Source organism: Typopeltis vanoorti, chromosome 4 (genome assembly GCF_054136105.1).
Source record: "Typopeltis vanoorti isolate ZY-2024b chromosome 4, IOZ_Tvanoo_1.0, whole genome shotgun sequence".
Taxonomy (NCBI): domain Eukaryota; kingdom Metazoa; phylum Arthropoda; class Arachnida; order Uropygi; family Thelyphonidae; genus Typopeltis; species Typopeltis vanoorti.
This window is the reverse complement of record NC_143552.1, coordinates 67,562,655-67,589,001: the sequence shown is the minus strand read 5'-3', so window position 1 is coordinate 67,589,001 and position 26,347 is coordinate 67,562,655. Positions and strand designations below refer to the sequence as shown.

Here is a 26,347-nt window from a genome sequence, read left to right as displayed (position 1 = left end):
TAACCATATATTGAAATAAAGTAGTGCATATGAGTTATGAAATATACAAACTTCATACTGCACTTTAGCTTTTCAGTAAAATTCCACTAACCCCCTATCTTTTATTATGAATTTAAAGAAATGTCATCGTTTCATTTTACTGGCAATACCTTTGGAAGTTTGGTTTCTGGTGTTTTGATCTTGTGGTAGTCATCTTGCCAAGTGGTTGTCAATTTCATGATGTGCTTCTGGCTCTTGATTGCTTCTGAGTGTTGTTGTCACCTAAAGTGTAATGGGCTATTAAATTTACCTTAGTATATTATTTTACCTTTCTTGACTATTAATATTATTATTAAAGTTCAATTACATCCATTTAGAAAATGATTTTTTAAAAAATTATGAAGGCTCTTCCAGAGGGAAAAAATAATGTCAGCTATTTCATTCAGGGTGTCTTGGCAAAAAGTAATTTTATAATGAAATGTCTTTCTTAAAATATATTATCTTATTCTTTCATTTAATGTTGCATGGTAATCAGCATTCATTTCAGAAAATTATAGTGACTACAACCATGTTAATAATAATTACTTTAATTTCCTGGCACTAAGATTTTATATTAAGGTCTTCATCTGGAAATTAAAGTAATTATCCCTAATACGGCTGTTGTCTCCATAATTTATTTAAATGAAATTATCTCATTTGTAACAGAATTTTTTCTTATAATTCACAGTTTTGCTTCAGCGTTTCACTTCTTAAAAATTAAGTCTAAGTCAGCATCCTATTGAATGTATTGCTGTACATCAGTGAAGATGCAGTAGAATCTTGAAGCAATATGAAATTTTAATTACATTTAATTACTAGAGGGGTGCTTAAGGGTCAAAGCTGTATAACTGAGAGGAGACCTCCACATAGCCTTTAAAGGAATGAGGAGAACCGATTAGGGCTTCTGACCTAATGTCCAATCCTCACCTTCTCGTGGTGCACCCTGTTGGGTATCTACTTGGATACTGAACGAACGAGGATGGGCTGGCAATTTGGGATTTAGCCGACCAAATTGTATTCTTATTGGTTAAACTAAAATAAAAAATGATGGTACGACATAACAAAATTCATGCCGGCTGGGGCGTCGCCCGGTTAAACAAGTCCCCCGTTGTTTTCGCCAGGGAACCAGAGCAAACAGCGAAAAGTCAGCTACTGGAACAAATCTGAAAACAAAACCCAACTCAACATCACCAGAGTTAAAGATCGGTCCTATCAACATAAGACTGAATGGCAAAGAAATGGAGCTAACTGAGGAATTAGATAAGTACCAGATCGACATAATAGGGGTGACTGAAACAAAAAAGACAAAAACTGGTGAGATCTTTCTGAGCAATAAATACAAAATGTTATATTCAGGCAATGACAATCAAGGAAAAGAAGCAGTAGCCATAGTATTCAACACAAAATACGAGGCTAATCTTCTTGAATGGCAGTCAGTCTCAAGTAGAGTAATGTGGGCAAATATGAGAATGGGGAACTGGACAATGAGACTTATTTGTGCCTATGGTCCCACAGAAGGTTCTACTAAGGTAGAAGTGGAGGGATTTTTTGAGGCTTTAGAAAAAGCAACTGACACAATGAAAAAGGAAAGGTTGGTCCTTGTTGGGGATCTAAATAGCAGAGTAGGAAATGATTGTGAGACATACAAAAATATTTTGGGAAAATTTGGAGAAAAGAGCAAAGCTAATAATAATGGCAAATATCTGTTGGATTTCTGCTCAGGACAGGGACTGGATATTACTAACACCATGTTCCAACATAAAAATGTGCACAAATTCACATGGAGAGAAGAGGCAAGGAATGAGAAAAGTCTCATTGACTATGTTATTGTTGATAGTGATGTTTTCTCCCTGGTGCAGGACACCAGAGTGTACAGAGGATTTGAAATTGGAAGTGATCACTATTTAGTCTTGAGCAGGATAAAATTGAATTTCGTATTGAAAAGAATAACACGTAAGAAAGTTTTAAAGCGAATAAAAGTTGAGCAGCTCTCAGATGTGAACTGTAGACTAAAATACACAAAGATTATTGAAGAAAAAATGAAACAGTTTGAGAACAGGAATCAAACCTTGGAGATTCAGTGGCAAACTCTGAAGAAAACATTGATTGATTCTGCCAGAGAGGCATGTGGTGAGGTTGTCTGCAAGGATAAAAAAAACAGAACTCCCTGATGGACACACGGAAGTTAAAGAGGCAGTGAAGGAAAAGAAGAAAGCATATCAAAAGTTCCAGGCAAATAAGTCAGCTTGTGCTCTTAGAGAATACAGAGACAAATGCAAGAATGCTAAACACTGTAAAACTAGCTAAACCAAAGTCATGGGTGGACTTTGGCAAGAATATAGAAAATAAATATCAAGAAGGTGGCAAAATATTCTGGACGTTGTTGAAGAAGCTTAGGAATGGAGGAAAGAGTGCTGTAAAAGGAGTTAGAGATGATAAAGGTGACATGAAAACAGGAGAAAAAGATATCCTTGAAGTATGGAGTAATTACTTTGAAAAACTGCTAAATGAAACAAGCAATGATGACAGCATAGTTGGTAAAAAACACTGACCAGGCATGCAGTCAGGAATACATATCCATACTTGAAGTAGAAAAAGCCATCAAAGGCTTGAAATGTGGAAAGGCAGCAGAAGTAGATGATATTCGACCAGAAATGCTGAAGTATGGTGGTATAAGAGTCTTACAGTGGCTGCACTGCATAGTTCAGAAAGCCTGGACAGAGGGACGAATTCCTAATGATTGGAGTAGAGCTCTCATAGTACCCATATATAAAAAGGGAAATAAAACTGAATGTGAGAATTACAGAAGTATTTCCCTACTGAGTGTTCCTGGCAAGATCTATGCAAGTATACTTGAGTAACGGTTGAGAAGAATTGTGGAAGGAAAGCTTGGTGAAGAACAAGCTGGATTCAGGCCAAATAGAGGCTGTCAGGATCAGATCTTCACTTTACGACAAATAGTCGAGAAAGCATGGGAATATAACAGAGATCTGTATTTAAGTTTTGTCGATATGGAAAAGGCATATGACAAGGTGCCAAGAGAGAAGCTATTCAATACGCTACAATTATATGGTGTCGATGGGGCATTATATCAAGTAATACTTAGTCTTTATTTGAGTTGTAAGTCAGCAGTTAGAATTGAAGGAAGTACAGGAAGATGGGTTAATGTTAAATCTGGTGTGAGACAAGGATGTTCATTATCCCCTCTGTTATTCATTATCTATATGGATCACATTATGAAGGAAAGTGGTATTAAACATGATATCAAAATTGGAGATGTTAATGTCAGCTCTTTGCTTTATGCGGATGATGTTATACTTCTAAATAAATCCACTACAAGTCTGCAAGATTCTCTGACTAAATTGAATAGCTGTTGTAATAGATATGGTATGAAGGTCAGCAATAAAAAGAAAAAGACAATGAAAATAGGCAGAATCAAAAATGTCAACTGTGTTGTGAATGGAGAACCTGTGGAACAAGTGAAACATTTCAGCTACTTAGGCACAATTTTTACTGAAGATGGTAAATTAAATATAGAAATAGACAACAGAATCAGCAAAGCTGGTATGGTAGGAAGTCAATTGAATAAATTCATATGGAATAAGAGAGAAATTAGTCAGAACAATAAATTAGCTGTATACAAGGTTTGAATACAAGACAGTGTTCAAACCCGTTTTAACTTATGGATCTGAGAGCAGGGTCAGAAGTAAAACACTTGACCAAAGACTAGAGAACGCGGATATGAGAGTCCTGAGAAAGATTATAGGCGTGAACAGATGGCATCAATGACAATATCATATTAAAAACGAGGATATTAGGAAAGAACTTGACATTGTCAACATCCAGGAATGCGTTAGCAGAGCTAATCTCAGGTAGTATTGTCACTTAAACAGAATGGGCGAAGAAAGATTAGCAAAACAAGTGTTCTCTGCCAAGTTGGCAGCAAAACGATCCAGAGGAAGACCAAGATATAGGTGGATTGATATGGTACAAAGTGCCTTAGATGATAGAAATATAAGATCTGATAATGTTGGAGTCTTGACAAGTAACAGACTGATTTGGAGGAAAATTGTAGATAGGAAGTTAGTAATGATATAATTTGTTTTTCATGTAGTACTATCATATCCTGTAAACCCCTTGAGGATACATGGGCAGGAATTTGATGATGATGATTTAATTACTAGAATGTGTGAGCAAACATGAGACTGAAATGCAGTACGGAACTTGCAATTTATTTTAGTTTACCATGGAGCACTGGAAAGTGAAAGGACAGTGGTTATCTTAAATCTTGCAGACTCACATTCCCCATATATCACTTTTTGATGTCTACTAGTTAGTCATCCTTTTATCCACACCAATATTTTGTAATCCAAACCCATATTCTCCAATTTATGCACCAGTATTCCATGCTGTAGTCTGTGAAAAGCGTTAGCAAATCTAAAAGTATCATGGTGTATCCACTCCCCATGTCTAGCTTAATGGTAATATTATTATACAATGTGAGCAAGTTGCTATACCTCCCCTTAGTTAACTCATGCTGTTCATTGCAAAGCAGAGAATCTTCCTTAACCCATTTCTGAGTGTAAGCTCTAACCAACTTTTCTAAAATCTTCACCACCACTCCTGAGATATGGATTGATTGATAGTTTGATATATCGTTCTTTGCATCACCCTTTGGTAATGCAAAGAATGATAATTCTTCGTTGTATGGTAATCCCATTTCACAAACATGAAATGGGATTACCATACACTCTTTCTACTCTTTTGGAATCTTCTCTGTTCTGAGGGTTAAATTATATAGCCTGGTAAATGAATAGCCAATTCAGCTGAACACACTTTTAGCATTTATGCTGATATCCCATTAGTCCCTAGTGTTGAATTCCTATTCAGTTTGTGTTCAACAGCTTTAATAATTCTTCCTCATACACCAAAGTTTCCTTATACAGTAAAGAGCTAGGAGTGAGTTCAATGTTGTATACACCTGGTTGATAGTTTTTAGCAAAATGGGCACTCATTAGTTGAACAACCTTCATTGCATCTCTCACCATCTGCATTCAGTAGTTAGTTTTACATATTCATTCCTTCTTTTACTTGAAGCATAACGATAGTATTCTCTGGTGTTGTCTTCAGCTTACAGAGCCTGTTTCTTTTCATACTCAGACTTAGCTTTCAGTACAACAGTTGCGACTCTCTTGCCGGCAATGTCCCAGCCAGCACGAAATTCTGTCATGTTGTACCATCGTTTGAAATTTTGGTTTAAGTCAGTAAGAATATAATTTGGTCAGCTAAATCTCAAATTGCCAGCCCATCCTCGTCTGTTCAGTATCCAGGTAGATACCTAACAGGGTGCACTACGAGAAGGTGAGGATTGGACATTAGGTCAGAAGCCGTGGTCGGTTCTCCACAGTTGAGATATGATCAACTATCCTAATTTAGACAATAATGGTGGCCTAAAAATTCCAAGAATATGGATGATGTATATAAAATTTTGAATGGCATATTATACTAATGGTACAACTTGGAGAAACTCATGAAGCATGATCTTGGAGATATGCTAATAGGAAGCTGCAGTTCAAAGGTCATATAGCCATGATTGAAAATACAACTCAAGGATAATTGTGATGCTAAAACAAACATTGACATATAAGAAAAGGAAGTCATTTTGACTCTCTACAAGGCCTTGATATGACCATATCTGGACCAGTGTGCAGATTTAGTCTCCTCATTCCAAGAAGATGGAAGAAGCCGTCAAGGGGGTGCAAAGAAGTTACAAAGATGATAACGGGATTATGTAATACAGAAAGGATGTAGACTTCAGACACTGGTAAACAGGAAAAAGAAGGGTGATATGACAGAGGCCTATAAACTTTTGAAAGTGTTTCAGGAAACTGGATGATGAAATTTTTCATCATCCAGTTTCCTGAAGGTGGAGAGAAGAGGGGGAGTCGGGGTGGTATCCACCAAAGTAGTTTGTGCAAGGTGAGAGCTACATCTCTCTCTCTCTCTCTCTCTCTCTCTCTCTCACAGAACAGAGAACAGTGAGCGAGTGAAGCACTTTGCCTGTTGAAGCAACAAGTACATCTGGTGTAAATGAAGTTATGACAACTAGTGTGCATGATGTATAGGCTCCCTCAACGAGTTCTTGACTCCCTGAAGTTCTCTGTTAATAATAACTTAATAACAGTACAGATTGTTTTGAATGTTGACTATTTCAATTCAATAAAATAAATCTAATGGCCCACATAAAGGCAAATAGCAAACAATCTACATACCATAGCCAGGCTTTTGGTTTATGTATAGTTGTGTTGCATGCTTGTTTTCTAAAAATTCCATACAGAAATTAGCAAGAGAAGGAAAGCACTGCAGTCCTATTATGCAATTCATATATTTTTCAAGGAAAGGAAAAAAAATCTGAATATGTGATGAGTTTGAATAATTCAAACATGTCAAGGCAAAACTTGTACGAATAAGGTCAAGAATCTCTGCCAATGGCGCGATGTTAAACAATGAAGTAACATCAAAGTTGACCATGATGTTTGAATATTCATGGTTTATTGGATTTGTGAATTTTTGAGATCCCATATTTCTGAGGTAATGTGATATGTTGAGGTTTTACCACAAATGCAATCTGTGCTGGGAAAATGCTCATTAGAAATTCTGAAATATTAGAGTGCAATAAATTATTTTCTTCTGGTGTTTTTTATTGGTATCATGTCTTCAATCCATATTTATCAAATCTCACATGGCAAGAAGCTAATTTTTCTTCTTCTTTACAATTTGTAAGTAAATTGTTAATTATCAGAGGTTAACAGAGACATTCATGTTAGACAGTATAATATTTTAAATAACAGCTCCAAACATGTAAGAGAAAAATAAATAGAATTTATTACTGATATATATTTTGCTCAATATGTCATGAGCTTCATTCAGGGAGAAGAATTACCTACAACATTTAAATTATGAAAACAAGAAAGAGTCATACAGCATGCATATACTATCCCTAGCCTCAGTCGCAGCTGTATAAGTAGGAGAAAACATATCAGTTCCAGAGACATTTAGTTGTATAATTTAAAAAAAAAAAGAAAGGACTCTTTGCAGATATAATCTCTATACCACTTTCTTTTAGTGTTGCACAGTGATCAGCATTTATTTTAGAAATTATGGACTTTACAACCGTGTTATAAAAAACTTTTAATTTCCCGATGTTTCTGGTCTCATAGCCACCAGACACTAGACACATTCCTTAGCAGCCTAAATAAACAACATAAACACATACAGTTCACAATTGAGATTGAAAAACAGAACACACTTCCATTTCTAGATACACTTGTCACACGTCTTCCCTCTGGCAATCTTTCCTTCACTTTTACTGGAAACCGACACATACTGGCCAATACATACACATAAACTCATACTACCACCCAAAACAAAAACTTGGTGTCATTAATACTCTAAAAAACAGGGCTCTGAAGATCTGCTCCAGTGAACATGTACTGAAAGATGAATTTAAAATTATCAGCAATACTTTTCAAAAAAATGGTTACAGCCAAAACACTGTTAACAAAATTCTCTACAAGACCCCAATAAAAAACAAAGACAAACTAGACTACAATAAAACTATAACCATTCCTTACATTAAAGGGACATCAGATAAAATAAACAGAATACTACAAAAATGCAACCTCAAAGCCACCTTTAAAGCAAAATTAAAAAGTTTACTCAACTCATCCAAAGACCCACTCCCTCCGCTGGCCCACCCTGGAGTATACCATGTTTATTGCACCTGTAACATACCATATATAGGGGAAACAGGATGCACAATTCCTATCAGACAAAAAAGAACATAAAGACACATTAAATATAATAATTATGGTGAAGCTGGCCTTTCTGATCATGCCATGAACACCTTACATAAAATTGACTGGAAAAGCACTAGTTGTCTACATCACACCAAAACATGGTATGAATGCAAATTTAAGGAAGCCTGTGAGATTATTATCAACCACCCCAATCTCAACAATAATGATGGTCTAAAAATCCCAAACATATTCGACCCACAGAACCTTCCCCTCTAAGAGTAACTATAAACAGGACTATAGATAATCCAAGATCCTAAATCAAAAATAACAACTGTAATGCTAAAAATAGGACATCATCGTTACTGAAAGAAAACTATCTGTAAGAAAGAATGTTTATTCACGTTATCATAAATAGAATTTAGCTTGATGTAGTTTCTAAATAATTCTTTTTTTTTTTTTTCACTAGAGGTCATGCCAGTAGAATAACCTGTGATCTTATCATTGTTTCTCTAGCTTACTGTATATAATGTAACTCAGCTTCATGCTCCAGATGATGATCTTAATATGAAGATCGAAACGTCGGAAAATTAAAAGGTTTTTTTTTATAACACAGTTGTAAAGTCCATAATTTCTAAAATAAAATCTGTATACCACCTTCAAACCAACCCATAAGCTGTCTTCTTTCTTACCACCTATCAAAGATATATTATGACAGCTAGTGTGCATGATGTATTGGCTCCCTCAATGAGTTCTTGACTCCCTGAAGGTCTCTGTTAATAAAATAAAAGGTATCTGAGTCTCTGCTTTTCAAATATCCTGTTCGTGTCATCTTTGCTATTTATTTTATTATACATACTTTGGACAGATAAACCATTCTGGTATGATTAAAATCCAAGAACATCAAGATTATATACATGATTTCTGGAATCAGAAGGTTCAGGCCTTGCTTCTCCTACCATTGACACTAGACATATAGTTACTGGAACAAAACCAAGATGCTGCACTACAGTAGGTTCAAATTTAATCATCTATTTCTTGAATCGTGTGAAGCCCTATGCCAAAGTCCTAATATTAATTGAACAGATTGTATGCATATCTCTAAGTTTTGGGAAGTGATTGCTGTTAACTGTTCATAATTTTTTTTTATAAATTAAATAACAATACTTATTTCTTTGGAACTCTAATAGTGTTTTCTCATACTTGTACAGTTGTGACTGACACAAGTGATAGTATATGCATGCTGTATGACTCGTTCTTGTGTTCATAATTTAGATGTTGTAGCCAATTCTTCTGCCTTCTCCCTGAATGAAGCTCATGACATACTGAGCAAAATATATAGGAGTAATAAACTCCATTTATTAAAATTGTATATTAGCTTTCTCTTACATGCATGAAGCCATTATTTGAAATCTTATACTACTGTTAATTATTAACAGACTGATGTTAACAACAGAAACCATAAAAAACTGATAAGAATTCATAAAATATATATTTACAGCCATTAGAATGAAGAGAGAATAAAATAAAAAAAAAATCTTCTTTACAGTAAGTTTTCTCTAATAATACTTTTATTCACCTAGTATGAGGGAAAAAAATTCTCTTCACAGGTCTGAATCTCTATAACTGGATTTTCTAAGAACTCAGCAAGGGCAGTTAGGTTTTGTTGATCTCATCCAAGAGAAGCTAGTTAGTCAACCTGTAGTATATTAGTACTAGGGATAGGTGGGAAAGGAGAAACTTGTTCATGTTTGATTTGAAGACCTGTTTTGTATTTTGGAAAACATATAAGAATTTCAGAATACAGCAGTATAGAGAATGAAGGCTTATTGTATATCAGTACTGTGAGTGGTCTACAGTATATGTAACACAGAAACCATATTAGATCTGGAAACTTAACATGGAATTTTTTCATGCAACTTCACAGGTTTCCAATAAATAAACAGAGCAATGAATGGTCTCACAACTGGTGATGAAATTCATTTACTACCACAACTGGCGACACAACAAACACTAATGGCATTTAGCATTATTTCAGTATTATGTCAGTAAACATAACAGATAAATTTTGAATATAAACTCCATGAGTAAGTTTGGTCTTTGAGTAGGCTCATGATTTATGAACCTACTCAAAGAAATATCACATAAATATTGGCTAAAGAACAATTGTTCTTTAGCCAATGCTGAGGTGTGTGTGTGTGTGTGTGTGTGTGTGTGTGCGCGCGCTAGAAATTAATATTAAAAATAAATAATATCAACTCTTTTTGATGTTTATGTAAAATGAGAATCTCCCAAACTTTTGGGGGAGAAAGACAACTGTTCTGATTGCAGTTAGGCTGATGTAAAAGGGCATCACAACTTTCTTTGAAAAGGCATTCATGTTTAAAACTGTTTCTATGGAGAAAATGAGCTTCATCCCACAGGATACTGTCTAGTGTTAAATATTATGCTGTGCAAGACCAGACTTTTGAAGTTTCATGTATTCAATGTAGTATTGATGTTCATTAAGTTTTTTTTTTTTTTTTGAGAATAGTCTGTCTGCCCCAAGTATGTTAAATAACATTCACAAGGAATATGTAAACACTAGCTAAAGAAAGAGGCAATAGTTTGTCTTTTGTAAATGGTAACAGATGAGAAATTTTGTTAATTCATCTAACAGAGGAGAATCAGAAGAGTAGATTACATGAGCTCTGTGTATTTTGATAAATGGAGTAAGGACAAATGGGTGTATCTGCCAGCAAAGACTGTTGTTAGATTCATATTCAATAATGAATTAATAATGATACCAGGAGTTTATTTTATCTAAAAATTGTAGTAACTGTGTCTGAGTGGGAACCAAACTGCAAAGATCTCGCTACCAAAATGAAGCAGATATGAGGTTGAGGGAAAATGGCATGCAAAAGTTTGCTTTCTAGATGTTCCATAAAATAAGCCAAAGCAGTGAGATAGGACTGCTCATTCTCCTTCAATTTGTTTGAGCTCCTTTCAATATATCTTTCTCAGAACTACAAGGTCTTTGCATCAAAAACACTCAACTTGTCATTGCAAAAGCTATTAAAAGTAATGCCACTGTTGTAATGAATACCACAGAGTATAATCGTAAAATTAACATCTTATTCAGAGATATGTTGACCAACAGTATTATCAATAAGGACCTAACAAAGAGTCAAATTAAATAAATTATTGGATCATGTACAATGATGGAATGCTGCAACTTTGAGAAGTTACAAATTCATCATGCTTATCTGCCATGTCTCTATGGTTATTCTCAAGATCCATAAAAGATGACTATCTACTATGTCCTATAGCAGACTATATCGACTCTCTCACTTACCAACTTGCCAAACATCTTCTTTGAAACTTCACTAGCCACACTCTCTCTTATATTAAGAACAGTAACGACTTCAAAGGAAAAAAAAATTAATGATCTCTGTCTGCTGGATAATGAAATAAGTTTCCCTTGATGTGGTTTCCCTAATCAACAACAAATCACTTGAAGAGGCTTGTCAATTTTTATAAGCTGTTATTCCCAAAGATATTTCTCGTGGAAAGGCTTAGACGTTGGTTATGCATTTTTACTAAAAATGTAATTTAAGGAAATTACAACGTAAACTAAGATATACATTAAAATAAATCTTAATATACTTCAATATTTCGGCAACATCACGTTGCCATTTTCAAGGAACTTAAGAACAAGACACGTGCACGCAGGCACAACAAACAGTAAGTGAGGAAGAAGCAGGAAGCTATTATTTCTCCTAAAGTCCTGATGGTGACTCCTAGCAGGCAATGTTGGTATTCTTGGGCGATTGGGCTGAAGGTCTTCTGATGTAGGTTTCCCAAATTTAAGGCAGTCTCATGCAGCCAAATTTGTTGAGGTTTGGATTGTTTCTTAGGACTGAAGCTGATTCCATGAAAAGCCTTTCCTATTTGTATTTACTACGGTGGAAGAAAGTCATGATAATACACCGTCGTAAATACAAATATGAAGGGCTTTTCATGGAATCAGCTTCAGTCCTAAGAAACAATCCAAACCTGAACAAATTTGGCTGCATGAGACTGCCTCAAATTTGGGAAACCTACATCAGAAGACCTTCAGCCCAATCGCCCAAGAATACCAACATTGCCTGCTAGGAGTCACCATCAGGACTTTAGGAGAAATAATAGCTTCCTGCTTCTTCCTCACTTATTGTTTGTTGTGCCTGCATGCATGTGTCTTGTTCTTAAGTTCCTTGAAAATGGCAACGTGACGTTGCCGAAATATTGAAGTATATTAAAATTTATTTTAATGTATATCCTAGTTTACGTTGTAATTTCCTTAAATTATTTAGTAAAAAATTCCAAAGATATTGTAAAACTGTTTAAATTCATCGTCAATGCAGGATATTTTATGTGGGCAGAATAAGCTGTTCAAACAAATTGAAGGAACGGTGATGGGCATCCTAACTCAACAGCTTTGGCAGATTATTTTCTTGAATATCTAGAAAGCCAATTCTACAGTACCATTATCTATCGACCTTGTATCTGGCTTCATTTTGTTGATGACACCTTCACAGTTTAGTCTCACTCAGAGAGAACTACAATTTCTGGATAAAAACTCCTTGGACTCCCATAACAATTCACTATGGAAAATGAATCCAGTAACAATCTTCCCTTCATTAGATACTTTAATAATCCATACTCCTAAGGATAGTAATGAATTTTTCTGTTCATAGACCTTTTATTGGCAGATGCATCCATTTTTCTTTACTGAATCATCCATCACAGAAGACAGATATCATCAAAAGTCCTGTACATAGAGCTGATTCTGCTGATTTCCATCTGTTAGATGAATTAAATAAAATAAAAAATCACTCTTGTGGCTAACTGTTACAATGAAACTACCATCCAGAAAATTACTGACAGTTATCACTCCTCAGCCTCTTAAAGGAAAATCTGAACAAATAGCACAGATCCTTTTCAAGTACAATCTGTACACTTCCTTTAAACTGTTTTGAAAGCTGTCTTCTTTTCTACCAAGGAAAAATTATCACCTCTCTCCTTGCCAGGTGTGTATCATGTGTCTTGTTCATGTCAGATTTGTTACTTTGGACAAACTGGCTGTTCTGCTAAGATTAGAATTTTAGAATTCAAGAACATCAGGACCACATTATGTTTTTAGAATCCGATAGGTCCAGCCTTGCTTCCCATGTCATTGACATTGAAGAATCTTAGCATGGTTCAGAACTCTGAACCAGACTAAGATTCTTCATTCCAGCAGATTCAGATTCAATCATCTGTTCCTTAAAACATGTGAAACCTTAAGAAATTGTCCAAACCTTAACTGCTTTGAGTGTATGCCAATTTCAAAAGTTCTGGGAAGTGATTGCCATTAATTGTTCATAATTTTTTATTTTAATACTGATTAGGGTATTTAATTTGTAGTTACTGAAACTATCCAATTTGTTCTCTTGAACTCTAATAGTGCATTCTCATGTTAACTCATCTGTGAGCAACCGAGACACAAGCTAGTAAGCACATGCTACAGGAACAATCTTATGATTCACATTTTGAATGTACGGAGTTAATTAATCTTCTGTTATTTCCTGTTCTGGTCTAATCTTCTGTAGAAAAAATATAGAATTTATTCAAACACATACATGTTAGCCCTGTAAGTGTTTAAAACAAGAATATTAAAAATTCTTTATGTTGACTAAAAGAGGACAGTTTTCAGCTAACTGATGATTCTTCCCTCATAGACTCACCCCATCTCTATCTCACAGATGATCTGTTTCTACACATTGTGCCTTTTCTACAGATACTTACATGGGCATTATTCAGCAGAACTGGCATTCATCATTTCCCCTCTGTTTCTGCTAAACCTACAATAGCATGAGCAGTGACTGTCCAACATCCATTTACAGTTCGACTGCTAACCCACCAAACTTGCTACCTCAAGTCATCTTTCATTCCATTTACCTCTGTTCTCTGAAACAGCCTCCCTATGAAGTATTTTCCTAAAACCTACAGCTTCTAGCTCTTCAAAAGCAAAATCAACAGACCCCCCCCCCTTTCTCGCAATCCACACCACACATGGTATAGCATCTCTTGTGTGGAAGTGATTTATAAGAAGTAATTACTGACATATAATCATCAAAATTACAAAAGTCGATAAATTCCAAATAAAAGCTCTGATTGTATGTTAATATTACTATATTTCTTGAAAATAATTTAATAACTTATGAAAAATGAACATTAGTATTATTTAAAGTCTCCACGGAATCTGAAGTCTCCATTACTTTAGACCACGCTCCTTCAACAATGGTGCATTCACTATCCCCTACCAATCATTCATACATCCATATGTGTATTATTTGCAATCATATCTTTTGCTCACAGGATCTTTTATACAGCTTCATAGCCTTTTTTTCAGTGATCATTAAAAGAAAAAAAAAAATACAAGTTAAACAATCTGAGAATATCTAATAAACTTTTAAAAGTTTGTCAATAATTATTGGGACTCGATGATATATCAGTGGATTTTAAAATAATGTGCCAGAGAGTTGACATCTGCCTTGACATTTAATATCAGTCTTACATTGGGTCCAGTTCCAATGGAGTGGAAGGAAGGCAAGATTATACTATTTCATAAAGCAAGTGACAGAATTCAAGCAATAAATTATAGGCCAATCTGTGAGTCAGGTGTTGTGGGTAAAGTGTTGGAAAGACTGGTGAGAATCAGGATCCAGAAATGGGTTGATAACAAATAGTATTATCTTTGATAGACAGCAGAGGTCATGTTTTAGTAATCTACTTACTTATTACAATAAGGTGACAGCAGAACTGGACGTGAGAGATGGATACTCAATACTTAGACTTTGCAAAGGCTTATGACAGATTACTGCATGATATGTTGATAAATCAAACTAGAGTGGATGGGGTTGGTTATTAGACTATTGCATTGGATTGGCGATTACCTGTCAGATAGGTATCACCAATGGTGTGCATCAGGGGTATGTTTTAGGCCCATTACTGTTTAACCTGTATGTTAATGAAATTGGGGAAGACCTGAATGGGAATATACAGCTGTTTGCAGATGACGTGGCTTACAACAAGACCTGAACAGACTGAGTGAGTGGGCACATGAGTGGGGATGACAGTTCAATGTTGCAAAATGTAAGGTTTTAAAATTTGGAAAACAAAGATAGGATGTAGAATTTACTCTTGATGGGGATATATTGTTGGAGGTGGAGGAAATAAGAGGGGGATGATGGATAAAGATCTAAAATTTAGAGAACACTGACTTGTAGAAGTAAGGAGATTCTGGTTCCATTGTATAAGGCTCTGATTAGACCACATATGGACTACTACTGTGCACAGATTTGGTTACCTGGATTTTAAAAGGATGAAGAGATGTTGGCGAGGGTCCAGAAGCAATTGACTAAGATAGTTTCTGGTGATGTGATAGAAATATTAGTCTCTATCACATCACCTCTCTTCCTCCAAAGTAGTAAGGGATTGTTATAGGATTAAAGTTGAAGAAATTTTTCATAAAATCGTGGGAGATTGGGGAAGAACAAGGTCATCCGTAGAAGCTGTATAAAGAAGGTGTAAGCAAGAGAGTGAGATGCAGGTTTTTTGCATCAATTTTGGAATGCATTTCCTGAGAGTGTGGTGTGTGGTATCTCCAGAGAATTTGAATGTGTTTAAGGCATGGAGCTGTGTGTATGATAAAAAGGACCTGCCAGATAAGTCTGGACTTCATGGGAGTCACAGACTCATCTAGGATTCTAATGAATATTAGAATAATAATAATAATCAGATTTGTTTACATTATATATGAACAGTTTGATGATTCTAATAATAGACATTTATTCACATTTATGTGAATATATTTTTTTGCATGGCTTTAACTGCACAAATAATATCACAACTTTTGATATCCAGTAACTGAGTTTGTATTTACACTACAGAAATCCTTATTTTGGAATATTATTGCTCATTCACATCGTCTTTGTCAGTGTCTCTTTATCATGTTAATATGTTTGACTAAACTACCATTGTCTTTCTTCTTATGCATTTAGTTTATTGCTTTTTCAATATTTTAATGTGGACAGGCCTATTCATCTCTCTCTCTCTCTTATCCCACCCATTCCCAATCTCCAATCAATACTTTTTGTATCTGGTTTCTAATTTCTTACTAATTTTACTCTTTTTTTTGAGTTCATTCTATTTGTATGCTCATTTCATTCAGATATTTTTTATTCACTATTTATTGGTTATTGCTGATATCCTTTAATTTTTTTAAATTTTTTATTGTGTTCTATTAAAAAATAGTTAACAAATTTTGCTTTGTTAACTATTTTTTAATGCTTTCATTTCACATATTTTGTATTTTTTTCAAATGCATATGTGAATATTGGCCAAGCTGCTTATTGATTTACAGATTGTTACTTTGCTTCCTCTGTTAGATCTTTTATTTTTTTCATACTGTTGAATATAATTACCTGATATTTTACTAATTTTTAAAGACTACTCTTTTACTTCTACCTGTGTTACATTTTCACTTTTAATTGTTATTTCTAAGTATTTAAATTTCATAACCTTTTTGATATTTTTTCTTTTTAGTTAAATTTGCACCTTACTGGTTCTTTTGCAATTGCTGTTGTTTTCTCTTTGCAATTGCTGTTTTAGTTATTATTAAATAACTGCCTCTGGAAGTCATCTTAATTTTCAGTAAAGTTGAAATTCTTTCTCTCTCTCTCTCTATCTTTTTTTTTCCCCCCCAAATCACATTTATTCTGTTTTAAATAAATTCTGTAATTATGTTAAATAAACATGAATGTTGTAGACTTAGGCTCTCCTTGTCTGATTCCTTTTCTTATTGAGATTTTCTACATATTTGCATATTATAAAGTTTTATTAGACAAAATCTATGAACATAGATAATCAACTTGTATTCGTACCACCACCCTTCTAAAATTTGCCTTAATATAAAAATATAGTCAACTATGGACTTTCAACCTATGTTTTCTTTGGCAAAAATTCTTTTTAGTGATATATTAGATCAAATTTTGTAACATGTAGACAAAAGAGACATCCTCCTCCCCTGCTTATCATTTTCACATCCATCTCTCATCTTTGTTTTCTTTTTCATATGAAGGTGGTCTGAAAAGTTCTCATCCTCGACCATACATGGCAACACTATCGGCAAGATTTTTTTTTTCTCCCCAAGTTGGTACATCTGTCATAAGCATCCATGTGAAATTGCAAGTCATTCTGTCAAGTAGTTTGTTTTATACAGTTGTCTGAAGCAAAAGTGTTGTCTGTATCCATTGAAATGGATAAAATTGAGTATCATGCAGTTATAAAATTCTTTGTAAAAGAAGGTTTAATGTTAAAAGAAATTCATTTGAAGTTCATAAAAGTTTATGGGCAATCTTCTCCTTCGTTTTTGACAATTAAGAAATGGGCTGCAAGTATAAACATGGCCATACCAACCGTGAAAATGATCGATGTGAAGGATGTCCAAAAAAAGTGTAACACCACCAGAAATAATTGATCAAGTGCACGATATCGTATTGGATGATCTGCAAGTCAAAGTGCATGAAATTGCTGAGACTATAGGCATTTCAAAAGAACATGTAGGATATATTTTGCATGAAGAATTGCAAATGAAAAATCTTTGCACAAGATGGGTGCTGCGCTTGCTCACATTAATTATCTTCTAAAGGGTAAAATAATAACTGGGGAATATTAATCCGTTCATTTAACCAGACTAGATGAATAAATTTGTGAAGAAAGACCCGGTTTGCAAAAGAAAAAATCATCTTTCATCAGGACAATGCACCTGCCCACAATTTTTGTGGGCAGGTGCATTGTCAATGGAAAAATTAAGGGACCTGCACTATGATGTCAGCCGCTGATCTCAGGGTAAGGATGTTGGGCTCTGGTCCTCACATACACTCAACTCTCACTTATGGCTCCAAGAAGTTGGTAGTGCACACCAGCGGCTACATGCCAGTCTTGGCTGGCGGACTAAACTAAGTGAGGGATCAGCAATATAGAATGCTGTAAATAGGGAATGTCACCCCTTATGTGCACAAAGTCTGGAATGGCCAAGATGGCAGAAGAATCAACACTGACTGATCAAGGGCATGACAGCAAGATGTGCGGCACATCGAGGGCACACTCCTGACATCTAAGGGACTTGTGGCCAGCAGTCGTGGAAGAGATCAGAGCCTCACCACATATTTATCCATTGTCAACCATGAAACCATCAGCTCTTATAGCTACAGGGAAGAAGAACTTGAAACTGGGAATTGTTAGACAAGAACTACTAAGGTAGTGTATGAAGATAATATCCCAAACCCTCCAAGGAGGATATTCTCAGATATCCCTTGTCTGAAAACTAGGAGCAATCTCTTGAAAATGGTAACATGGAATGTCAGAACACTCTACGAGGCAGGCAAATTAGATAACCAACTCCAGGAATTAGAAGTGAGGTGGACAGATACAGGTATAATAAGAAGAAAAAATTACACTATAATCTACTCTGGCAGTGACTTACACCTTAATGGAGTAGTGCTTGTTCTAAGTAATAGAATTGCAAAATCTCTACAGGGATATTGGCCCATAAATGACAGAATCATAACAGCCAAAATAACTGCACAACCATTCAACCTGTATATTATCCAAGCATATGCACCAACCCGAGATCACCCAGATGAAGAGTTGGAACAATTTTATGAAGACATCCAAACTGCAATCTCCAGTGCTAAGTCAGATGATGCCATTATACTGATGGGCGACCTAAATGCAAACGTGGGCTCAGAAAAAAATCTCATTTTGCATGGGAAACCAAGGACTTGGAATCAGAAATGAAAGAGGTGAAAGATTAATTCAATTCTATGAAACCAATGACCTAATAATTGCCAACACACTGTTGAAATATTCTCCCAGAAGACTATACACCTGGACAAGCCCTGGGGACATCTATAGAAACCAAATCAACTATATAATAATAAGCAAAAGATTCCAAAATGCAATAACACAAACAAAAACATATACTGGGGCAGACATAGGATCGGACCACAATCCAGTGATTGCAAAAATCAAAATAAAACTTAAGATACCATGCCAACCATTCATAAGAGAAATTTATAATTCAGATTCACTTAACAACCAAGAAGTTAAAGACTGCTTTATAAAAGAATTCACAAAATCCCTTAACAAGTCTGACACCACAACTCACACAGAAAATAGAACGCCAATTGATGAAATTAACACGAACTGGCAAACATTCAAGAATAGCATCAATGAAGCAGCCAAAAATACACTCCCACAATTAAAAAGGAAAAGGAATAAACCTTGGATGAATGAAAAAAATACTGACATTGATTTGAACAAAGAAAAAAGTTAAAGAACAAACCTGAATATAAAAGCATGAATAAGGAAATAAAAAAAGAATGCAGGAAAGTCAAAGAGGAATGGATTAAATATATACAGAAAATCTTGATAGAAAACATAGAAGCAGAGAAATGTATGAAAAGATCAGAGAAATGACAAGTAGGACAAATACAGCAAACCATGCAAGTGTCATTAGAGACTCAAGAGACCATATTCTAATGGATAAAAAAGAAATCATGGAAAGATGGATTGAATACACAAGGAAATTATATGAACAACAAAGAAATGACATTCCTGAACAGACTGATTTAGATGGACCATCCATTTTACTCTGTGAAGTTGAAAATGCCGTCAGAAAACTAAAACCACATAAAGCTACAGGAATAGATAACATCTTAGCAGAATGGTTGAGGGCTCTCGATGATGGAGGACTGAAATTTCTAACAAAATTATGCAATAAAATATATGAGACTGGATTTCTATCCAAAGATATTAATCACTCAATTTTCATTCCAATTCCCAAAAACACAAAAGCTACAAGATGTAAAGAGTTCAGGACAATCAGCCTCATCAGTCAAGTATCAAAAGTCCTCCTATACGTTATTCTTGAAAGAAATAAAAGAAAAATAAACATAGAAATATATGATACACAAAGTGGCTTCAAGGAAAATGTAGGTACAAGAGAAAGTATTTTCAACGTCAGAACCATCATAGAAAGATATCTAGAAAAACAAAAAGATGTGTACCTCTGCTTCATAGATTACAAAAAGGCATTCAACAATGTCCAACATGAACAATTAATTGAAATCCTTTCAAAATAGGCATGGATGAAAAAGACATTAGGCTATTAACTAATCTTTACTGGGAACAGACTGCATCTTTGAGAATAAATAGAGAGACCTCAGAAGAATTCCCAGTTCAGAAAGGTGTGAGACAAGGCTGTGTCTTTTCTCCGATTCTCTTTAACCTATACACAGAAGAAATATTTAATAAAATTAGTAACCTCAAAGGGATCACTGTAGGGGGCAGAAATATTAATAACCTAAGATATGCAGATGACACGGTTCTTCTAGCTGAAAACAAATATGACCTCAAAACTCTTATAGATGAAACCATCAAGTATAGAGAACAGTATGGCCTCAGTTTCAACTTTAAAAAGACAAAAATCATGATAATTTCAAGAGAAAAGAAAATACCAAAAATATGCATCGATATAAAAGGAAATAAATTAGAACAAGTGCAAAAATACATATACCTTGGACACTTGATCACAGAGAATAGCAGGACAGAAGATGAAATTAGAAAAAGGATTGAAATCGCAAGGTCAACTTTCAACAGTATGAAAAATCTACTAACATCTAGAGAATTAAATCTGAAAACAAGACTAAGAATCTCCAAATGCTACACATGGTCTACGTTATTATATGGAGTAGAGACGTGGACACTCTCCAATCTGAGTGTGAAAAAACTGGAGGCCTTTGAAATGTGGATGCTGCGAAGAATTATGAGCATATCATGGAAAGAAAAAAAGACAAATGAAGAGGTACTAGAGATGGCAGGTGTCAACAGGAGCGTGATGAAAGAAATTAAAAAGAGAAAAGTCAGATATTTTGGACATATTCTGAGACATAATTGCCTACAAAGGACACTTCTCGAAGGAACTGTTGAGGGAAAGAGAGGAAGACAAAGACTGGAGTGGATGAAAAATATAGAAGGCTGGACCTATCTCTCATATGAGGAATGCAGCAGAGGCGCAGAATAGGACATGGTGGAGACACATGGTAGTCAATCTCCTGGAGAGAGAAGACACCTGACAGAACAGGACTATGAACCCTATTCCCCAGATTTGGCTCCATCTGACTTCTATCTCTTCCCAAAACCAAAACTCTTCCTCGCTGGTCAGCATTTTTCTTCAAATCAAGAGGTGATTGCAGCTGTAGAGGAGTATTTTCAGATCTTACTGAGAACCACTACAGGGATGGGATAATGGTGCTGGAACATCGCTGGAATAAATGTATTAGTCTTAAGGGAAATTATGTTGAAAAAATAGAAATAATTTTGAAATTATAGATTCGTGTTTTCATTATTAGGCCAAGAACTTTTCAGATCACCCTCGTATATTGGCATGATTAATGATTATTTCCATTCTGATATATTTTTTTCACTTTTCCATATTAAATGTATCAGTCAATATTTCTTTATTTAATTTGCTACCATCATATTTAATGAGTTCATCTACTATTCCATCAATATCTGGTAACTGTTTCCGATGACTATTAAATTATTTAAGGAATTTACAATGTATACTGGAATATTAATTAAAAGAAACTTTAATAAATACTTCGATATTTCGGCAATGTCACATTGCCATCTTCGTGGGAACATACAACTATGGCACGTGCATGCAGGCACTACAAAAAGCAAATGAGGCAGAAGAAAGAAACTACTGTTGTTCCTAGAGTCCTAATGGTTCCCCCTAGTGGGCTATATTGGTTGTCTTGGCTATTGGGCTGATGTTCTCATGATGTAGGCTTCCCAAATTTGGACAATCTCATGCACCCAAATTTGTTGAGGTTTGGAAAGTTTTTTAGAGCTGAGGCTAATTCTATGAACAATCTTTCATATTTAAACTTGCTGTGGTGTATTAACTTGGCTTTCTTCCAACGTATTCTGTGGTAGGTATCCAGAGCATGGTCTGCAAGCCCATAGTGGCTGTACTGGTAACACAAAGACTACATCCGGTTTCACCTGTACAGCCACTCTAGGCTTGCAGACCATGCTCTGGATACCCACCACAGAATACGTTGGAAGAAAGCCACGTTAATACACCGTAGCAAGTTTATATATGAAAGATTGTTCATAGAATCAGCCTCAGCTCTAAAAAACTTTCCAAACCTCAACAAATTTGGGTGTATGAGATTGCTCCAAATTCAATAGTCTTCAATATGAATAAAAATACAATACAATAATTATTGTTTCTATTGCCATTATTATTGTTACTTACTAATTAAAGTCACTCAGTATATTAATAATAAAAAATTTAATTATATCTAAAGATGGAAATATTATTCTTATTTGAATTATATTTTTTCCTTCTAATGGAAGATGCAATAATTTCAGAAATACTTATATTTATTACCTTTTGTTCTTCTGCTGCTTCATTAGGATCAGGCAAAAGGTCATCATCATCATATATACCATATGTTTCAGCTACATGCTCTTCCCATGTCACTTTACTATCTTCATTTCCATCCTCATCCTCCATTTGATCCAGAGCTTCTTCCTCAGTAAGCATACTAATAATTTTGGATATAAAGTTTTGACAGATGAGCAACAATCAGAAAAAATATTCAGTGCAATTATACTTACTTTTGATAATTAAAAATATCTCATGCAGTTTAGATATTTTTAATTATTGAAGATTTATTATAGAAATATTTGGTGTGTAAATCAAATTTTAATACACAAATCATCAGGCAAGATAAGGTCTCTGCTTGGACAGTAACAATCCATCAATAGCCTCCTCAGCATCCAAAAAAAAAAATAAATAAATAAAAAAATAATAATAATAATAATAATAGGCATTCTCTTTTCTTCAAAAAGCTATTGTGCACTCAACCAACTCTTAACTATATACAAATCCCAAATCCATCCATGCTTAGACCACAAACATGTATTAAAACTTCCCTTAAAATCATTGATGATGTCCAGAGATGAGCAATTAAGCTCATAGATAATCCTTCTCTTAGAGATTCACTTCAACCTCCATCTCTCTCTCTCTCTCTCATACACACAGAGTACTGATGTACTTATTGGTCTTTTGACTTCTTATGTATGGGATCAACATAAAAAAAAATAACAGATGCAACAATATGAATTACGCTGCTTTATTTAAAATATTATTATATCTGTTGTTTTAACTGAAGTTATAAATAGAAATTGAAAGTTATATATAAAAAAAGAAAGCACAACTAAAGATCCTTAAACATTAATCCCCCACCCCAAGGAAACAGACAACAATTACATACTCTTAAATCACCAATGTCTCAACGACAGTAAGTACAAACTATAATAAATATTTTATTTGGTAAAATAAATGCATGTTCATCATACAGGCAAAATATCCTTTTATATTGAAAGAAATATTCATGATAACCAAAGTAAAAATTTCAATTTTATTTTATGATCATATAAATTAATTTTTACTTAAAACACTTGGATTGTAAAAAACTTTCACGAAATGTATGAGCAATGAAGAGAAAATTTGGGACTGATTCAAGAGTCCAATTATTACCATCAATGAAATGAACTGTTAGTTAAAAACTGATTACCAAACGAAAAGGGATAGGGTGATAATTTACCACTTAGCCAACCAAATTATATTCAGAATTCTCCACCTATCATTTTATTTTAGGAATATGAATGGTGACAAGATATCTATGGAAACAACCTTAATGATACATAAAATGGAAGCTCTGAGTAAATAATGCTAACCTGGCTGGCCAAGCAGATATTATTCACATGTCCACGATATCTTTAAGTGGCAGATGAATTTCATTGTCTAGAATAAGTCTACCACTCTGCTAATTGGAAACCTGAAAAAAAAAAGTTTTGTATTTGGAAATTTTTTTTTTTTTTTAAGCAGAGTTTCTGGTTTATCTAATCCTTAGCTCAAGGTGCTAACATACCAGAGGTGCATAACATATAACCTTCTGTGGATGAGATTCACATAAAACATTAACAGGAAAGAAGAAAAAAAGGTACATGATGAAAATATCATATTGCCATAATTGGTGTTATCAATATAAAGATCAAAACAAATGAAATCTTCTTAATTTATTCAGGCACTAGAAAGAGGAAGAAAGAAAAAAACAACTTCATATTAAGTATGAATAGTATTTGCATTAAATTCTTGAAATGTGCAAATAGAATGAGAAACTATACTAGACAATCTGACCAATCTGTGTTTATGGTTGTACAGAAGGTGCTATAAAGAAATAATAATAATAATAAAAATAAGGAGGAATTTAACAAATCAGGCAAGAAAATTGAAAGCTAGAACTAAAACCAGAAGAAAACAGTTCTCAATGAAGAAATGGCTTCTTCTGGTTTCAAATATGTGAGCAGAGAACAAATCTCAGACATACAGAAATACTATGGCAGAGAGATTTAAAATCCAGCTCATCAAGTGTAAGTTTAAAACTTGTAAAGAGACCTTAACTTCATTATAAGTCCAAGGCATTATCAGCATCATAACCCTTTGTGTATTGTGTTCCCTCCATCTATTAAAAAACTTTAAATTCCATATAACCACATTAATTTTCATTAGGCTAGAAATCTGTGTAATGTTCCATATTCTGAAATCTCTTCAAATGAAATTTATAACAAGTGCTCTTAATAGTAAGTTATAGTTATATCTTATTCAGTAATAATGTTAAATCAATGGATTCATGGTTTCACATTATTACTGAATTCATTAGAATGCAGCCATTCGTTTTTGTTAATAATTTCAACTATCAATTTCTTTCAACTAACCAGCTGAACTATCTAAGTCCTGAAGGGAGTGGATACCCAAGAAATAAGTGTTTGCTGATGATATTTGCTCAAAGAAACAAATGCAAACCTCAAAAAAATATCTTTGTTTATTTGATAAAGTTTTTTACATCAAATAAGTGAACGTTATGACTTAAAAATAAATTTTGCAATATTCAAAAGAAAATCCCAATTAAACATCAAACTGATTAACAAATGAATTCTTGACATTTTTTTCAGAACAATAAGACTAAAAAAAAGCCAGGGAGAAAATAATTATTAAGTCAACTAGAGAGTGGCAAATGTTTTATGTCTGAAAGGAGCTTAAAGGAAATAGAACAAATACAGAAGAAAATGACTCCAAGGTTGACTGATTCAATGCACAAAAAACATGAACTGCAGGTGAATCATAAAGCAAATAATCATCACTGTGACCAAACCCATAATCAAATTTACTACCAATGTACTGGCTTGTGTATATTCACTAAGAAGAATTAAGCTTTTCCCCCTCATTTATTTTTTTAAAATTTTTATTATGAATTTATTTGTTTATACACAAATACACAACAGTTGGTTCTAACTTTCTTCTTCACTATTTTTTTTTTATTATGCCCTCTAGTAGAGCCTAGTGCAATAAACTCCCATCTTATATATTCCTTGAACTAACTTTAAAACTTCAATTAAATATTCTCTCCACTCCTGTTAGATAAATTCAAGAGATTACAACTAACCAACTGATTCTCAATAAGTATTATGATACAGTCCTTCAAAATGAAATTCATATTTTACAAAGCAGTAGTGCGCACATTACTACAGAGCAAAACATGACCAAAAATGAAAATAAGAACCATATGATACAAATAACACTAATGATATTCCTAAAAATAAGGAATTAATTTCTAAGGGATATAGCAAAGCTGATAAAATTTGAAATGAAAATATTAAAACATAAGTACAAATATTTTCAATCAGAAAAAAATAACAGAAGGGTGAAAAAAACTACAGGTGAAATCTCTGCAAACATTTTGCTTTTCTTCCAGATGTAGTAAAATTCCTGAAACATTACCATTATCTTGAAACTAATAATCTATTCGATGAAAGGCAAAAACAGAAAAAGAAAATTAACTTATGATGGATGAAGCTAGTCAGTCTGCAATAACAATGACATACACCAGCATTAATAATAAACAACCAACTCATCTGTTAATGACTTATGCAGTCATTAACATATGGGTTAGTTATTATTTGAAACGATGGCACAAAACAACTAGGAGGCCAGGGAATTGTCTCTTAATTGTATGTGTTCATTAATTTGCCTTGCAACATGAAAATACCCTACCACATCCAAATGAGACCAGCAGTCTTACCATTAGTAGGAAAGGCTTCATAAAGTTTCTTAAGTCCTAAACTGGACTGAAACCTAGTCTTTCCAAATGAAAGGCAATTTGAGACATCTTCATGACTGCATTATGAAGATATTCATTTATAGGAAGGCAGATTTCTTTTCTACACAACTATACAGAGACTTTAAACGTAAGAGAATTGAAAATCCAACAAATCAGAACTCTAAAAGGATAACTGAAAGGTATTTTAAATCAAGACAAATAAAGTAC

General features: G+C 34.2%; 1 protein-coding gene across 1 annotated transcript in view; it reads right to left on the bottom strand.

Annotated features, from left to right (window-relative positions):
• Positions 1 to 26,347, bottom strand: part of LOC150107379 (reticulocalbin-2) — an 86,934-nt gene that overhangs the window by 35,426 nt on the left and 25,161 nt on the right. Inside the window, exon 3 of the mRNA XM_090391241.1 lies at positions 22,342 to 22,498. Coding sequence (XP_090247367.1) covers positions 22,342 to 22,498 — 157 coding nt within the window. The remainder of the gene's footprint in view (positions 1 to 22,341; positions 22,499 to 26,347) is intronic.